The sequence below is a fragment of the Chiloscyllium plagiosum genome, chromosome 34 (genome assembly GCF_004010195.1).
Source record: "Chiloscyllium plagiosum isolate BGI_BamShark_2017 chromosome 34, ASM401019v2, whole genome shotgun sequence".
Classification (NCBI taxonomy): Eukaryota; Metazoa; Chordata; class Chondrichthyes; order Orectolobiformes; family Hemiscylliidae; genus Chiloscyllium; species Chiloscyllium plagiosum.
In genome coordinates this window covers 18,883,497-18,900,680 of record NC_057743.1, presented here as the reverse complement: position 1 = coordinate 18,900,680, position 17,184 = coordinate 18,883,497, and the positions used below count along the sequence as shown (strand labels likewise).

The window sequence follows — 17,184 nt, the reverse complement described above, 5'->3', positions numbered from 1 at the left end:
CCATGTGTAAACAAATTATATGTTTTTAAAAATGTCTGCCAATCCTTTGCTCAAAAGAACAATTACAGCTGTTAGCTTTAACACCAAAGGGTTGAACCAGTTGCAATGGGTCTCCTGAAATTTGCTGCATTAGAAAGCAGGGTAAAGGAAAAGGAATGAGCCAAAGATCAGAAAGGTGTGAGCGAGGAAATAATAATTGATAAACTCAGGTTCTAGAATGGAGCTGGGTGGCTGTATAAGAAAATCATAAGTATAGATAAAATAAACACAGAATATGCTTTCAAAGTAAGTCAGGCTAGTGCAACCAAAGGGACAGACTTTGGGAACGTTTTAAGGGGCAAAAGATCTTCTCTCATTGTAGTGTGAAGATAAAAACTCATTATTCAATGAGTATTTTGTAAATAGTAAATAGAATATGAATGTTAAACACTTAGCTTCAAATTGCTAATCGTGTACAAAGGCTTCAAGGGGCAGGGAGATCCACCCAAATAGGGAAAAGAACGTTGTGTAAAAGTATGAAATTTGAATACTTTCTGTGCGTGCACCTGCTTCTCTACCTACCTTTATTTAACACTTGAAATTCTGCTTTGGATATTGTCCAGTAAATCAACAAACCATTTCGGACATATGTGGCCCCTTGCATATATCTTCCTGAATAATTATCTCATCAACAAAGTGATTATTTAATTAATCATGCTAATTGATTGGATGCACATAGATTGGAATTTAATGGTGCCCTTGGTAGTGGGCTGGTTTCCTAATGCCATGTAATTCTCTGAGGGGGGAATATCAAGGATGGCTTTCCCATTCAAAGTCAACTGAGACTATTTCTCACCACTGCTGGCATTTTACCAGCAGTAGGTGCATTTTGCTTCGTGTGGACAACAAAACCAAGACTGGCAGCTTCCTTCAGACTCAAAAAGGGAGCGTTTGTGACTAGACAGAATGGGACACGGAATGACCCCCAATTGCAAGGGCTTATCCTGTGGAAACAACTCTCCTCCTTACCCTGGCAGAGCCCACTTTACTGACTCTCCCCTGTCACACACACCCTGTGACCCTGATCCCACTTAACGTGTTCCCAGGGCGATGTTCACCTGTGGTTCCGGGTTGGGTGCAGTTCCAGCAGTAGTCATTGGTGGCACTGCTGTGACCAAACAACAGTTGATCCTGCAATTGACTGGTAGCACTTGGAAACAGGATCTAACTGCTGAAAGGGCCAGGACCTCTGATACTAGGAAATTAATTCTTGATTCTTGATTGCGATATAACTGGAAAGGGGTCCCTGGAAATGGCCAAGGAGGTTTCTTCCGGTTTTCTGATCTGCTGATGGGGCCGCCACTGCTCTATCAAAATTCAGCTTACCGTTTTTGAGCATAATAATGATCTGAGGAAGTTGTCAAATGAAGCAAAACATGGAAATGAAAGAAAAGTCATGTGAGAGTAAAAGACAAACACACAAATTAAAGTATTTTCTTAAAAATAAAAATAAACCCGACAACCTAGACCTCATCTGGTATCAGGGAGCTCCCTGTAACTCAGTGTTGCACACTAGACAAAGATTACTCAAATGCAACTAGAAGGCCAGCTCTGCATATGAATGTCATAATAAAGGAGATATTTTGAATAATATCAAACATCACCTTTGCCTGTTTATACAGTAGTATTAGGATTTTGAGATGATGGTGTAACCCAACCAGTCCCACCGATAATGTCTGCATGGACAACTTGTATGTGAAAAGTGTGCAATCACATCTCTGGTGGAAATTTTCAATGACTTTAAAACAGAACGATGGTGATCCAGCCAGTTAACCAGGTCTCATCCTACATTACTCCACAGCTTGCCAGCTTTCAAGGCTCCTGTTTGCAATTTTACCCCCTCTCAGATGCAGAAAACTCAACTTTCACAAGGTACATTTGAAATGAAAGTACCTGTGCTTTACGTTGCAGACAACTGAATTGTTGTTCCGCACAGCATCCTCTTGCTCACTCAACTGTTGCAGAAGCTCCCGTTTCTCAACAAGAAGCAGATCATTTTCATACGTAACCTTCATGTTCCAGGCGTGTTCCTGTTAGTCAGTGAAAAGTGACATCATGAGCATGAATTGTTGTTGTACTTCTTCGATTATTAATTTTTAAAATAAATTGTAACACTTGTTAGGATCAACTGCTGTTAGTGCTGGGGAATTAAGCAATTTTCAAACATGGCACCAATGTCAGCATCATACAGATTAAGTTCATTGTGGGCTAGGTGCAGAGTAAAGCTCACTTTTGGCAAGTACTCCCAAGTCAGCTATATCACAGGTTAGAAACAAAATACACTTCCTCTATTACCAGGGAAATTATTGATTTTATAACTTATTTGTTTTAAGGAGACAAGTCAACAAAAATTGAAGTCTCCTTAAAACCAAACACAGCAGCCTTTGTTTAATAATCCATCAAAAATGCAAAGTTAAAAATCACACAACACCAGGTTATAGTCCAACAGGTTTAATTGGAAGCACATTGGCTTTCGGAGTGCTGCTCCTTCATCAGGTGATAGTGAAGGCACCGTGGGGGCCATCCCTGGGGGCACTGTGCCTAAGTGCAGAGTTGCTGATCTGGTTAAGATCAGTTAGCTCAGCACAGTACATGGACCTTAGGAAAGGTTTTCTTGCTGTATGCTCTTGAGTCACATGGTGCCTTCACTAATTGATGAAGGAGCGTCGCTCCGAAAGCTAGTGTGATTCCAATTCAACCTGTTGGACTATAACCTGGTGTTGTGTGATTTTTAACTTTGTACACCCCAGTCCAACACCGGCATCTCCAAATCATCAAAAATGCAGGTTGCCAGTGTTCTTCCCAGATTTCTTTTTACTAAAATGGAATATTTTTAATCCTTGATGTTCTTCCTCCTCTCCCAAAGTTGCTGAGACATGATAGGGAAGGGTTTGACATTCTTCAGTACAAAGTGATTATTCTCCTTGAGCATGAGAGAGAATATCAACAAAATATAAGTATTGGGGAATGGAAAACATAATTGATATCTGTCTTCCATCCCTGGGGGCATTATGCCTAAGTACAGAGTTGCTGATCTGGTTAAGATCAGTTAGCTCAGCACAGTACATGGCCCTGAGGAAAGGTTTTCTTGCTGTATGCTCTTGAGTCACATGGTGCCGTCACTAATTGAGAACTGGATGGAGTAGACAGGGAGGCTTATTATACCCTGAGAAATCTCATAGCTCAATGCAGCAATCACAGTTTAGTGTGCAAATATGTAGCTAATTGCATGCAAGAGCTCTGATAAAACAGCTAAGATTAAAACAGCAAAACAGACTAAAAATCACTTAAACTTTATTTTGGTAGCACAAAGTGAAGAAGATATGCTCACATGGAACTCCCTACTCTCCTTTGACTTTAAATGAAGTCTCATTCTAATTCATGGAGAATTTTTCAGGAGGTAGAGTTCCCTGGGCTACCATCTGTAGAGTCATTGGCAAATCCATTCCTGCTGATACTGGGTGCGCTGCAGCCGCTGGCTGGAGATGTAATTTCTGCATTTCAGAGAGCTGCGAAGAAAACTGATTGGCTGTCGGTTGAATTGTCCCAGCAGCACCATAAACTGCATTGGACAGGACAAGTACCACAAGCAGTTCCCAGATACAGGGCCAGGGATATGTCAAGGTCTGAGGGTGGGGAGGGAAGTGACCACCTGGGGTTTGTAGATGGAGATACTATTATGGGGAATGAATCTGCAAGAGTACCCAATCTTGAAAGGAGGCTATTGATGAAGGCACCCCAAACCCTTCCCCTGATTCAAGATCAGAACAGACCGACTTTCTAGTTTGGGAAGAAGTGAGAACTGCAGATGCTGGAAACTAGAGGTTAGACTAGAATGGTGCTGGAAAAAACACACCAGGTCAGGCAGCATCCGAGGAGCAGGAAAATCGACGTTTCGGGCAAAAGCCCTTTCTGGTTTGGGCTGCCCACTGCTGAATTCAGGACCCAGAAGAGGAGTGCACAAAGTGCAAATCACTAAGTCCTGTTCAATCTGTTATGATATTACATGATAGTTCCGTTTCCCTGTGATTCGGAGTTACAAAAAAATTACTTAATAGCAGCACCATTTAAACCAATTGGACTGGAATTTTGTTATAGCCAATACAGGTAAGGAAAGTTCTACAAATAATGGTCTAAATTCTTCAATCGCGTTTCGGCAATTTGTGTTGAAGAAAAGCACATTATAGCAGAACTGACTGTCTTCTGGAAGCCAGACTCAATGCCAGAAGAACAATCATTGGCGGGTAGCCTGTCAATCTGAATTCTCTACATGCCTTGGAGACTTCCATACAGCAATCATTGGCTAAGTAGAACTCACTAGAATCCCAATTCCTCTCTCATGTTTGCCCCTTGTGAAGACTTCTGTTTCTAGAGGGCAATGTAGTGACAAGTGCTTTCTTCACACTTGGCTGGAGTGCAAGGTGAAGTGCCCGTCTCTGTGTTAAGTTTATCCACATAATCTCTATTGCTGCCTCACAGGAAGGAAGCTTATGTCAGGTATAGATAGCTGGGATCAAGTGAATCCTTCATGGAGTATAGGGGGTGTAGGACTACACTTAAGAGGGAAACAGGAGGGAAAAGCAGTGCATGAGATAGCTTTGGCAGATAGGGTAAAGGAGACTCCAAAGAGATTCTACAAGTATATTAAGCGAAAAATGGTTACTAGGGAGAGAATAAGGTTCCTGAAAGATCAATGAGGCCATCTTCGTGTGGGGAAATATAGGAGATGGGCGAGATCTTGAATGAATATTTCTCATCTGTATTTACCATGGAGAAATGAGGCAGAGATGCCGGTGTTGGACTGGGATGGACAAAATCAGAAGTCACTCGACTCCAGGTTATGGTCCAACAGATTTATTTTTAATTTGAAGCTTTTGGAGTGCTGCTCCTCCATCAGATGAAGGAGAAAGTTGATGGAGAATGACATGGAAGCCCGGGAACTCAGGGAAGTAAACAGTGATGTTTTTGAAAACAGCCCGTCTTACAAAAGAGTAAATGCTGGAGGTGTTAAAAAATAAAGGTAGATAAATCCCTGGGACCTGATCAAGTGTATCCCAGGACATTGTGGGAAGCTAGGGAAAAAAATGCATGAACCCTGACAGAGATATTTGTATCGTCTACAGCCACAGGTGAGGTGCCAGAAGATTGGAGGGTGGCTAATATTGTGCCATTATTTAAGAAACACTGAAAGGAAAAGCCAGGAAACTACAGGCCAGTGAGACTAATGTCAGATTTGGACAAGTTGTTGGAGGGGTGGGATCTACATGCATTTGGAAAGGCAAGGACTGGTTAAGGATAGTCAGCATGGCTTTGTTTATGGAAAATAATTTTTCACAAATTTGATTGAGTTTTTTGAAGAGGTGACCAAGAAGATGGTGAAGGCAGAGCAGTACACATTGTCTACATGGACTTTAGCAAGGCCTTCAACAAGGTACTGCATGGTAGACTGATTAGTAGGGTTAGATTACATGGGATCCAGGGAGAGCTAGACAATCAGATACAAATTTTTCTTGACAGTAGGAGGCAAAGGATAGTGGTGGAGGGTTGTTTTTCAGACTGGAGGCCTGTGACCAGTGGTGTGCTGCAAGAATTGGTGTTGGGTCCCCTGTTGTTCAATGATTTGGATGAGAATATAGGAGACACGGTTAGTAAGTTTTTTGATGACACCAAAATTGTTAGTATAGTAGACAGTGAAGAAAGTTATCCAAGAATATAACGGGATCTTGATTAACAGGGCTGAGCAATGGCAGCTGGAGGTTAATCCAGATAAGTGCGAGGTGTTGCGTTTTGGTAAGACAAACTAGGGCAGGATTTACATAATTAATGGAAAGGGCCTGTGAAGTGTTGTCAAACCATGTATCTAGTTCACAAGTGGCATCATAAGTAGACAAGGTGGTGAAGGAGGCATTTGGCATGCTTGCCTTCATCAGTTAAAAATCACACAACACCAAGTTATATTCCAACAGTTTTATTTGGAATTACAAGCTTTCAGAGAGCTGCTCTTTGTCCAGTAGCTCAGGGCTACCTGACGAAGGAGCAGCGCTCTGAAAGCTTGCATTTCCGAATAAACCTGTTGCACTGTAACTTGATGTTGTGTGATTTTTAACTTTGTCTATCCCAGTCCAACACTGGCACTTCCACATCTTGCCTTCATCAGTCAGAGCACTAAGTACAGAAGTTGGGACAATATGTTACAGCTGTACAACACATTGGTAAGGCCACATTCAGAGTACTCCATACAGTTCTGGTCACCTTGCTATAGGAAGGATGTTACTAAACTGGAAAGGGTGTGAAAAAGATTTACAAGGAAGTTACCGAGACTGGAAGGTTTGAATTATGAGGAGAAGCTGAATATTTTACTTGTAAATCAAGAGTTATGTTCAAAATGTTCGGACATTTTGCCCTGGAGCATTAGGAGGCTGAGGGGAGACCTTATACGGGTTTATAAAATCACGAAGGGCATGGATAAGGTGAATAGCCAAGGACTTTGTCCCAGAGTAGAAGAGTCCAAAATGAGAGGGCATAAGTTTAAGGTGAGAGGGGAAAGATTCAAAAGGGACCTGATGGCAACTTTTTCACACAGAGGGTGGTGCGTATATGGAACAAGCTGCCAAAGGAAGTGATAGAGGCAGGTACACTTGCAACACTTAAAAGACATTGGACAGGCACACGGATATAAAAATTTAGAGATATTCAAGCCAAATGTAGGCAAATGGGACTAGTTCAGTTTAGGAAATCTGGTTGGCACTGACGAGTTCGGCCGTAAGGTTGGTTGCCATGTTGTATGACTCCATGACTTATAATGTCAATAATTCATATTCTTTGGCCAAGATTCCAGGCCACTTCCTGCTTGAAGAGCAGGCCTGCCACGGAGACAAATGGGAGGAGGTCAGGAAGAAATGACCATCAGGTGGGAGGAGTGATGAGGAACTGGTGTCATTCAGTATGGGAATGACTAGGCCTTCAGTTCTGGAATACCTCCAGGTCTGCAATTAATCATCTCAGAGTGTATATGTGCAGGAGTCCACAATGGAATACAGATTATCTTTATTAGGCAAGCTTGAAATAAATTATACTGGATCATTGAGAGGAAAATAAATGCTGCAACTATTCAAAGACTTCTACTATGGAAAATATGTCCAGTTATGACTGGAAACACGCATTAGTGACACTTTACCTCCTCCTGACTCACCATCTGACTGAACAGTCTTCCCAGGTAAAGCAGCATTTCACCTGTACCCTCACCAGTCTTATGTATTGTATTCGCTGTACTCAATATACCTTACTCTACACTGGAGAAACCAAATGCAGACGGGGTGGCGGCTTTGTGGTACACCTCTGGTTCGTGTACAAGCAAGACCCTGACTTCCCGTAGACGGTCATTTTAACACAGCGTCCTGCTCACACCCCATTTGTCTGTCCTCGGCATACTGCAGTGCTCCAGTGAGTCACAGAAAACCCTGAAGGAGCAACACCTTATCTTCAAACTAGGCATTTTACAATCTTCTGGACTCAATATTGAGTCCAAGACCTTCAAATTGTGAACCCATTCCATCCCTTTCTTTTAGCTTTGCTTGTTACATTCTCTGTCACCATGTCCTTCCCCTCCTTCCCCTCCAGTGGGACTGCCTGTTCTTTCCAGTCTGGCAGTTAGACATACCATTGCCATTCTCACATCCTGATCACCTCATCTGAGCTATCACCACTCCAGCCAACTTCACCCCTCCTCACCCCAATTAAATAAATGCTGCTCCTTGCACACTTCACTTTAGCTCTGCTGAAGAGTCATCTGGACTCAAAACGTTAGCTTGCTTTCTCTCCGTGGATACTGCCTGACTTTCTGCTCCCTATGTAAAAAATGGCATTTATGAAAATGCAGTTCTCCTTTATTACTGCAGTGATACATGCTCAATGGGTGGAGCATGGCTTGAACATAACTCTTGATTTACAAGTAAATAAACTGACCTTATCCATTAGGTTTTTCATCAATTTGATCTCACTTTCCAAGTGTTTTATTTTACCATCTCGCAGCATCACTTCACGGATAAAGATCTCTTTAGCTTTGCGCAGCTTCTGTTTGTGTCTCATCTGTTTCTCATTATACAATCTGGTAAGAAAGAAAAACAAATCTTGGTTTTATTTCACACCTTTCATAGCCTCAAGATCCCAAAGTGTTTCAGAGCCAGTAATATTCCTTGAGAAATTGAGATATAGGTTTATATTGTGCAGCTCTTGCCTTTCTCTTGCACAACGCTTTTCTTAATCTGAGTAGAATTCTCTGGAGGATTTTTAACAGACACTATCGCCTAATTGCCTTGCTTCAAAAGAATGTGCAGATTGTTGGCTTAGAAAACATTTCCTCTTAATCTTATTCCTGTCCACCATCTCTGTAACAAAATATTGTGGAGAAATGTGTGCAACAATTTCAATGGTGGAAGGCAAGGATGCCCTGAGGCATGGTACATTGGCAAGACCAAGCAGATGCTACGACAACGAATGAATGGACACTGTGCAACAATGGGGAACACTTCAGCGATCAAGGACATTCGGCCTCGGAACATCAGGTGACCGTACTCTAAGGCAGATTTCAGAATACGTAACAATGCAGAGTCGATGAGCAGAGGCTGATAGCTACGTTTGGTACTCATGAGAATGGCCTCAACTGGGACCTTGGGTTCAAGTGACACACAGGTGACCCCACTACACTATACACACACATTCTTGCACACGATCACACTCATACACTCACACAGACCCTGTCTCACACACACACACACACACACACACTCTTTTAGACACCCTTATACCCCCACACCATTTCACAGGCATATACTCCGCCACACCCATACGCGCGCGCATGCGCACACACTCTTTCTCTTTCTTTTTCTCTCTCTCTTCCCCCATCTCATACGCATGCACAGACACATGTAAGTCTATGGGGTGAATTTGCATTTGCAGATACATTTGATTTTGTTCAAAAAGCACACAAGCTGTAGACAGTCAGCCCATGTGATATTTTACAAATTCCTATTTTTGAAGTAGAACTGGTCTGACTCAAGGACCAAAGGGTCTGTTTCCATGCTGTACATCTCTATGCCTCTAAGGTTGGTATACAGACAGACTCTAACCTTATACCTTTAATGCATTGTCTGAGCTGAGATGTCACCTTTTTTAATAAAACCTTAAGTTATCTTAGGAATGTGACTTGAAAGAAGTTCTGGATTTACATATTAATGAATTGAAACCTGCAACCCATTCTAAGTGATTAAATGCTTAACAGCAATCTAGGTTTATTCAATATATCGCATCAGTCATATGACACTTTGATCTTTTACTATAAATTCTGAGTCCTTTAACCCTGCTCCACTAGCTACCTGATGAAGGAGCACCGCTTCCAAAGCTTGCACTTCCAAATAAACCTGTTGGTCTATAACCTGGTGTCATGTGATTTTTAACTTTGTCCACCCCAGTCCAACACTGGCACCTCCACATAACGGTGGAAAGGACCCACTCCTCCTCTTGTGTATTTAGTGTTCCAATGTTGAGATATGATACTATTTTAATGTAAGCAAACAGAGAAGCTAATCTGTACACAGCCAGCATAACAACCAGCAATTACATGGTGAACAGACAACACATTTAAGTGATGTTGGTTAGGGATACCAATTGTTCAGGCCACCTGCAGTGTAGAGTAACAGAATGCCAAAACTACACTTAAGAAAATAATGCAAGAGAAATATCACAGTTCAGAAGCCATGGAAAATGTGTACCTAATAACGTTGTATACTTATAATCTATGACGCATATTTACTTTGAAATTTGCTTTACTGTATATACTGATATTCAGCATCAACTTTGACTTCAGAATCAGCACTACTTGATAACTGAGATGCTGCTATTGCCTGCACAAACACTTTGTTAGTCTTGTGAAAATGTAACAAGGCAATGGTAAAGATTAATGTTCCCTTTTGCTGGAAGATTCCCTGGTATTTTGTTCAGCTGCAGGTAAGGTCAAACTGCTAGTTGCTATGGATCTCTCCCAATTGAAGAAAGTCAGAAATAAAGTATTTCTGACATTTAACATCTAGTGCATGTACAATTGTTTATTTGCTGCTGTGATTCTTTGGAGCTCAGCTTTCTCTATTTTGCCTGAGTGCATGAATAACATGTCTTAGCTCTAACCTCAGGAGCCAACCTTACAATATTAGTGCTTTTTTCTTCATTCTTTACACCATAGATCTGCCTGATCTGCAATCAACATTTTGTTGTCTATGCCCACTAATGAACTGATTAGGATTTTCCCTAATGCATTTCACAGAGGAGTTACCAAATAGAGAAAACTTACCTCTTAGGATGTAAACCAAGACATCCTGCATAATTTCCCACAGTTTTTATTGCAATATGTTCAATTAAATTAAGAAAGGTGTAATTAAGCCCTCTCCATTTACCCTCTCTGATTGGACAGGAAAGGCAACTCGCTTCACAATTGAGAATTACTGGTCCAGTTGCTGCTACTGAGACCAACAACATTTTCACAACTATAAATCGGTAGCCAGTACAGAGAAATAACTGTCTAAACTTTCTTATCACATAACAGGTGCCAAGGCTGGGCTCATTCCCCATTAGTTCCTATGTACTCCCTACCACCCCTGACAAATTATCCGTTTACTCACCTGACTTGTGAATCCAATTGTTGTAACATGTTCTGCAGCTCTTCCTTAAGTTTCTCTATCTCTTGTTTGTGCGTACAAATTTCATCCATCAATTTCTTATTAGCCTTTTGATTACTGAGATTCTAATTGGAAAACAGCTTATATTAGCAGCTTTACAGTTTAAGATGAAATATAATATAGTTTCCTTTGGAAAGCACCAAATAATTATTCTTAATTTTAAAAAAATGAGAAGGGGCTGGTATTTCACAGTGCAATGATGTGCCCATCCACTGACCAGAAATTCATGAGGAACTCTATCTTGACCAATTATGGAAACTCAATCCAATTTTACATGCCTTCTTCGGTTAACTGTCTGCTACTGGGTCACCCATCCGTTTAAGGGATAAACTTCTATCTCCAAATGGAAAGCTGGCCAATTGGAAAGCTGGGAGCTATTCAGTCCCAGCAGCACCTCTGGAAGTGATGGCTCTGCAGGGACTGCAACCAGAAAGAACCAACAATCATGGAGCAGACCTGAAATATTGGTAAATAGGGTTCAGCTCACATGGACCAGGCAAGCCAAGAAAGGTGAGGGCATAGGGAACTACTTCTAAGGAAGTGCCCCTCTGTGGCCACAGGGTGCTTAATCAGGAGGGTTACCATCATGATCGGGACAGCAAAAAGGGGATATGACATAGCTTTGGCTAGTAGAGTTAAGGAGAATCCAAAAAGATTTTATAAGTACATTAAAAACAAAACTGTAACTAGGGAGAGAATAGGGTCCCTTAAAGATCAACATGGTGGTCTATGTGTGGAACCACAGGAGATGGCGGAGATATTAAATAAATATTTCATATCAGTATTTACTGTGGAGAATGACATAGAAGCTAAAGAACTTGGTGAAATAAATATTGATGTCTTGAAAAGAGTTCATATTACAGAAGAGGTAGAGGTATAAATATGTGAACAGATTATGGAAAGATGAAGGAGCAACAGGGCGGTGGTGATAGGAGATTTTAATTTTCCCAATATTGACTGGGATTCACTTTGTGTTAGAAGTCTAGGTGGAGCAGAATTTGTAAGGAGCATTCAGGAGGGTTTTCTAGAGCAATATGTAAATAGTCCAACTCGGGAAGGGGCCATACTGGATCTGGTGTTGGGAAATGAGCCTGGCCAGGTGGTTGAAGTTTCAGGAGGGGATTACTTTGGGCATAGTGATCACAATTCCGTAAGTTTTAAAATACTCATGGACAAAGACGAGCGTGGTCCTAAAGGAATAGTGCTAAATTGGGGGAAGGCCAACTATACCAAAATTCGGCAGGAGCTGGGGAATGTAGATTAGGAGCAACTATTTGAAAGTAAATCCACATTTGATATGTGGGAGACTTTTAAATTGACGTTGATTAGAGTTCAGGAGATATGTTCCTGTGAAAATAAGGGATAGAAATAGCAAGATTAGGGAAGCATGGATAACAGGTGAAATTGTGAGACTAGTTCAAAGGAAAAAGGAAGCATACATAAAGTCTAGGTGACTGAAGACAGACGAAGCTTGATAAGAATATTGGGAATGTAGGACCAACATGAAATGAGGAATTAAGAGGGCTACAAAAGGGGTCATGAGATATCTTTAGCAAACAGGGTTAAGGAAAACTCCAAAGCCTTTTATTCATATATAAGGATCAAGAGGGTAACTAGTGAAAAGGCTGACCCAACTCAAGGACAAAGGAGGAAAGTTATGCATTATGACAAAGGAGTAGGAGAAAATGGGTGAGATTCTTAATGAGTGCTTTGCATCGGTATTCATTGAGGAGAGGGGCATCATTGATGTTGAGGTTAGGGATAAATGTTTGATTATTCTAGGTCAAGTTGGCATAAGGAGGGAGGAAGTGCTGGGTATTCTAAAAAGCATTAAGGTGGACAAGTCCCCACATCCGGTGGGATCGATCCCAGGTTACTGAGGAAGCGAGAAAGGAAATAGCAGGGGCCTTAACAGATATCTTTGCAGCATCCTTGAACACAGGTGAAGTCCCGGAGGATTGAAAAATTGCTAATGTTGTCCCCTGGTTTAAGAGGGATAGCAGGGATAATCCAGGTAATTACAGACCGGTGAGCCTGATGTCAGTGGTAAGGAAGCTGCTGGCGAAGATACTGAGGGATAGGATCTAGTCTCACTTGTAAGAAAACGGGCTTATCAGTAATAGGCAACATGGTTTTGTGCAGGGAAGATCATGTCTTACAAACCTAATAGAATTTTTTGAGGAAGTGACAAAGTTGATTGATAAGGGAAGGGGTGTAGATGTCATATACATGGACTTCAGTAAGGCATTTAGTAAGATTCCCCATGGTAGGCTGATGGAGAATGTATAGTTGCAGGAGGTCCAGAGTGTACTAGCTAGATGGATAGAGAACTGGCTGGGTAACAAGGTGACAGAGAGTAGTAGTGGAAGGGACTTTCTCAAAATGGAAATCTGCAACCAGTGGTGTTCCACAGGGATCCGTGCTGGGACCACGTTTTTTGTGATATACATAAAAGATTTGGAGGAAGGTATAGGTAGTCTGATAAGCAAGTTTGCAGATGACACTAAGATTGGTGGAGTAGCAGATAGTGAAGGGGACTGTCAGAGAATACAGCAGAATATAGTTAGATTGGAGAGTTGGGCAGAGAAATGGCAGATGGAGTTCGATCTGGGCAAATGCGAGGTGATGCATTTTGAAAGATCCAATTCAAGAGAGAACTATACAGTAAGTGGAAAAGTCCTGGGGAAAATTGATGTACAGAGAACACCCTGTACTGGGTGTTCAGGTCCATTGTTCCCTGAAGGTGGCAACGCAGGTCAATAGAGCGGTCAAGAAGGCATATGGCATGCTTTCCTTCATCGGATGGGATATTGAGTACAAGAGTTGGCAGGTTATGTTACAGTTGTATAAGGCTTTGGTTCAGCCACATATGGAATACTGCAATGGTCTGGTGGCCATATTACCAAAAGGATGTGGTTGCTTTCGAGAGGGATCAGAGGAGATTCACCAGGATGTTGCCTGGTATGGAGGGCGTTAGCTATAAAGCGAGGTTGAGTAGTTTAGGATTATTTTCATTAGAAAGACAGAGATTGAGGGGGGACCTGATTGAGGTCTACAAAATCACTAGAGGTATAGACAGGATGGATAGGGTCACGTGTTCAAAGTGAGAGGGGAAAAGTTTAGGGGAGATATATGTGGAAAGTTCTTTACACAGAGGGTGGTGGGTACCTGGAACATATTGCTTGTGGAGGTTGTAGGGGTGGGCATGATAGCAAGATTTAAGATGTATCTAGACAGATACATGAATCGGCAGGCAGCAAAGGGATACAGACCCTTAGAAAATAGGTGACGGTCATAGATAGAGGATCTGGAATCGGTGCAGGCTTGGAGGGCCAAAGGACCTGTTCCTGTGCTGTAATTTTCTTTGTTCTTTGTTCTAAGAAGAGATGCTGGAGGTCTTATAATACATAAACATCGATAAATCCCTGGCACCTGATCAGGTGAAGCTAGGGAAGGGATTGCTAGGCCCCTTGGTGAGATATTTGTATCATTGATACTCATGGGTGAGGTTTTAGAAGACTGTAAGTTGGCTCATGTGGTGTCATTATTTAAGGAAAACTGTAAGGAAAGGTCAGGGAACTATCGACTGGTCAGCTTTAAGTCAGTGGTGGGTACATTGTTGGAGGGGATTCTAAGGGACAGGATTCACGTGCATTTGGAAAGGCAAGGATTGATTAGGGATAGTCAACATGGCTTTGTATGTGGGAAATCATATCTCATTAACCTGACTGAGTTCTTTGAAGAAGCGACAAAGAAGACTGATGAAAGCAGAGCAGTGGACCTTGTTTATATGGACTTCAGCAAAGCATTTGACAAGATTCTGCATGGCAGACTGGTTAGTAAGGTTTGATAACATGGATCCAGTAGGAGCTAGCCAATTGGATACAAAATTGGCTTGAAGATTGGAGAGACAGCTTGGTAATAGAGAATTGCTTTTCGGGCTACGGGCCTGTGACTAACGGTGTGCCACAAGCATTGGTGCTGTGTCCACTGCATTTTTGTCATTTATACAAATGATTTGGATGCGAATATATGATAGAATAGAATAATCATTTTTAAAATACTCATTACAAAAATTTGTACAGTGAAAAGTGTTTGAGTCGCCAAACCACACAGGACCTACAATAATAACAGAAGGCATAGATAAGAAAAAATTTTTTAAAAAGAACTAAGCCAAAGTCTATCTTAGTTTAATTCCTGGTTCCTGGGTTTGTACTGCTGCAAGGTCATCATGCGGGCTGGTGGAATACTGGGCCAAAAGCCGCTGCCGAAGCAGGCCATCCCTTATTGGGCCTCTGGAATCCCAGACTGCAAGACTTCACTGTTGCAAAAACTGCCCAAAGGATTCTTGGGCTGTCGAATGCTGGGCCGAAATCATTTCAATGCCGAAACCCCTGATGTAGCAACTGATACTGGGTCCCTGTACTCACCCCTCCACTGGCCACCTCCTCTATGCTGATTCTACAGTCCTACTCCAGACTCATCATCCCCCTCATTGCCATCCTCCAGGTCCCACTGTGGACTCACCATCTGCCTCACCACCAACGCTCAGGTCCAGCTCCAAGTTCACTGGACATCTTGCCTTTGTCCATCAGAGTTAGTAAGTTTGCAAATGACACCAAAATAGGTGGTGCAGTGGACAGTGAAGAAGATTATCTCAGAGTAGAATGGGACCTTGATTGTATGGGCTAAGGGGCCAAGCAGAGGCAGATGGAGTTTAATTTAGATAAGTGTGAGGTGTTGTATCTTGGTAAGGCAGACCAGGGCAGGACTTACACACTTGGCAGTGAGGAATCTTGCAGAAAAACGAGATTTAGAGATGCAGGTGCATGGCTCCTTGAAAGTGGGGTTGCAGGTAGACAGGCAGATGAAGAAGGCATTTGGCATGCTTGCCTTCATTCGTCAGAACATTGAGTATAGGAGTTGGGACATTATGTTGTGGCTGTACAGAACATTGGTGAGGCCATTTTTGGAATACCACGTACAATTCTGGTTGCACTTCTATGAGAAGGATATTGTTAAACTTGAGAGGGTGCAGGAAAGATTTACAAGGATGTTGCCAGGATTGGACGATTTGAGCTATAGGGCTGAATAGGCTGGGGCTTTTTTCCCTGGAGCATGGAGGCTGAGGAGTGACTTTATAGAGGTGTATGAAATCATGAGGGGCATGGATAGGGTCAATAGCTAAGGACTTTTTCCTAAGGTGGGAGCTAGAGGGCATAGATTTAAGGTGAGAGGTTCCTAAGGGTAGGAACGTCCTTCATGCAAAGGATGGTACATGAATAGAGTGAGCTGCCAGAGGAAGTGGTGAAGGCTGGTACAATTACAACATTTAAAAGGCATCTGGATGGTTATATGAATGGGAAGGGTTTAGAGTGATACGGACTAAATGCTGGCAAATGGGCCTCAGTCAGACTGGGATGTTTGATTGGTGTCGATGAGTTGGACTGAAGGGTTTGTTTCCATGGGAGACAGCGAGGTCTGCAGATGTTGGAGATCAGAGTTGAGAGCGTGTTGCTGGAAAAGCATAACAGGTCAGACAGCATCTCAGGAGCAGGAAAATCGATGTTTCAGGCCAGAGGCCTTCATCAAGAATGAGGGCTTGTTTCCAATGCTGTATGACTCTATGGAACTACCAAGATATACTTGACAATCTTCCCATGTTCCCATGTGGTAGTGCCCTCCTTCATTTGGTTACTTATGGGCTTCAGCTAGTCTCAGGTAGGGAATGCAGAAGCTTCACCAGAACCCTCCACATCACTGGTAAATACCAAGGGCAGTGGGAAATAACAGGTATGCCACCCTCACACCTGATTTTTCGTCTTCTCACAAGTATGTTCCAAGATCCTGTAAAATCCAGACCTTGTTTTTCATTGTTCTGTTGTATTGCGCATAATATAATGCATCTTATGGGTGACTTGTCATTTGTTTCCTCCAGATCGAAAATTTTGCTTGGGAATTAGGGAGACTAGCAAATTTACAGCTTGGAGAATGAGGTGAACAAATCTCCAGAGCAGTTTATTAGTTTCACAACAATGCCTGTCGATTCATCCAGGATTGAAAATGTGTTGCTGGAAAAGCGCGGCAGGTCAGGCAGCATCCAAGGAACAGGAGAATCGACGTTTCGGGCATGAGCCTTTCTTCAGGAATGAGGAAAGTGTGTCCAGCAGGCTAAGATAAAAGGTAGGGAGGAGGGACTTGGGAGAGGGGCGTTGGAAATGCGATAGGTGGAAGGAGGTTAAGGTGAGGTTGATAGGCCTGAGTGGGGGTGGGGGCGGAGAGGTCAGGAAGAAGATTGCAGGTTACGAAGGAGGTGCTGAGTTCGAGGGATTCGACTGAAACAAGGTGGGGGGAGGGGAAATGAGGAAACTGGAGAAATCCGAGTTCATCCCTTGTGGTTGGAGGGTTCCTAGGC

At 42.4% G+C, this 17,184-nt stretch overlaps 1 protein-coding gene across 8 annotated transcripts in view; it reads right to left on the bottom strand.

Annotated features, from left to right (window-relative positions):
• ccdc30 (coiled-coil domain containing 30) overlaps positions 1-17,184 on the bottom strand; it is a 158,648-nt gene that overhangs the window by 15,717 nt on the left and 125,747 nt on the right. For all 8 annotated transcript variants that reach the window (XM_043675686.1, XM_043675692.1, XM_043675693.1 and 5 more), the window contains 3 exons: positions 10,713-10,834; positions 8,005-8,146; positions 1,933-2,069 (listed from right to left, as the gene is read on the bottom strand). In XM_043675686.1, coding sequence (XP_043531621.1) covers positions 1,933-2,069; positions 8,005-8,146; positions 10,713-10,834 — 401 coding nt within the window. The remainder of the gene's footprint in view (positions 1-1,932; positions 2,070-8,004; positions 8,147-10,712; positions 10,835-17,184) is intronic.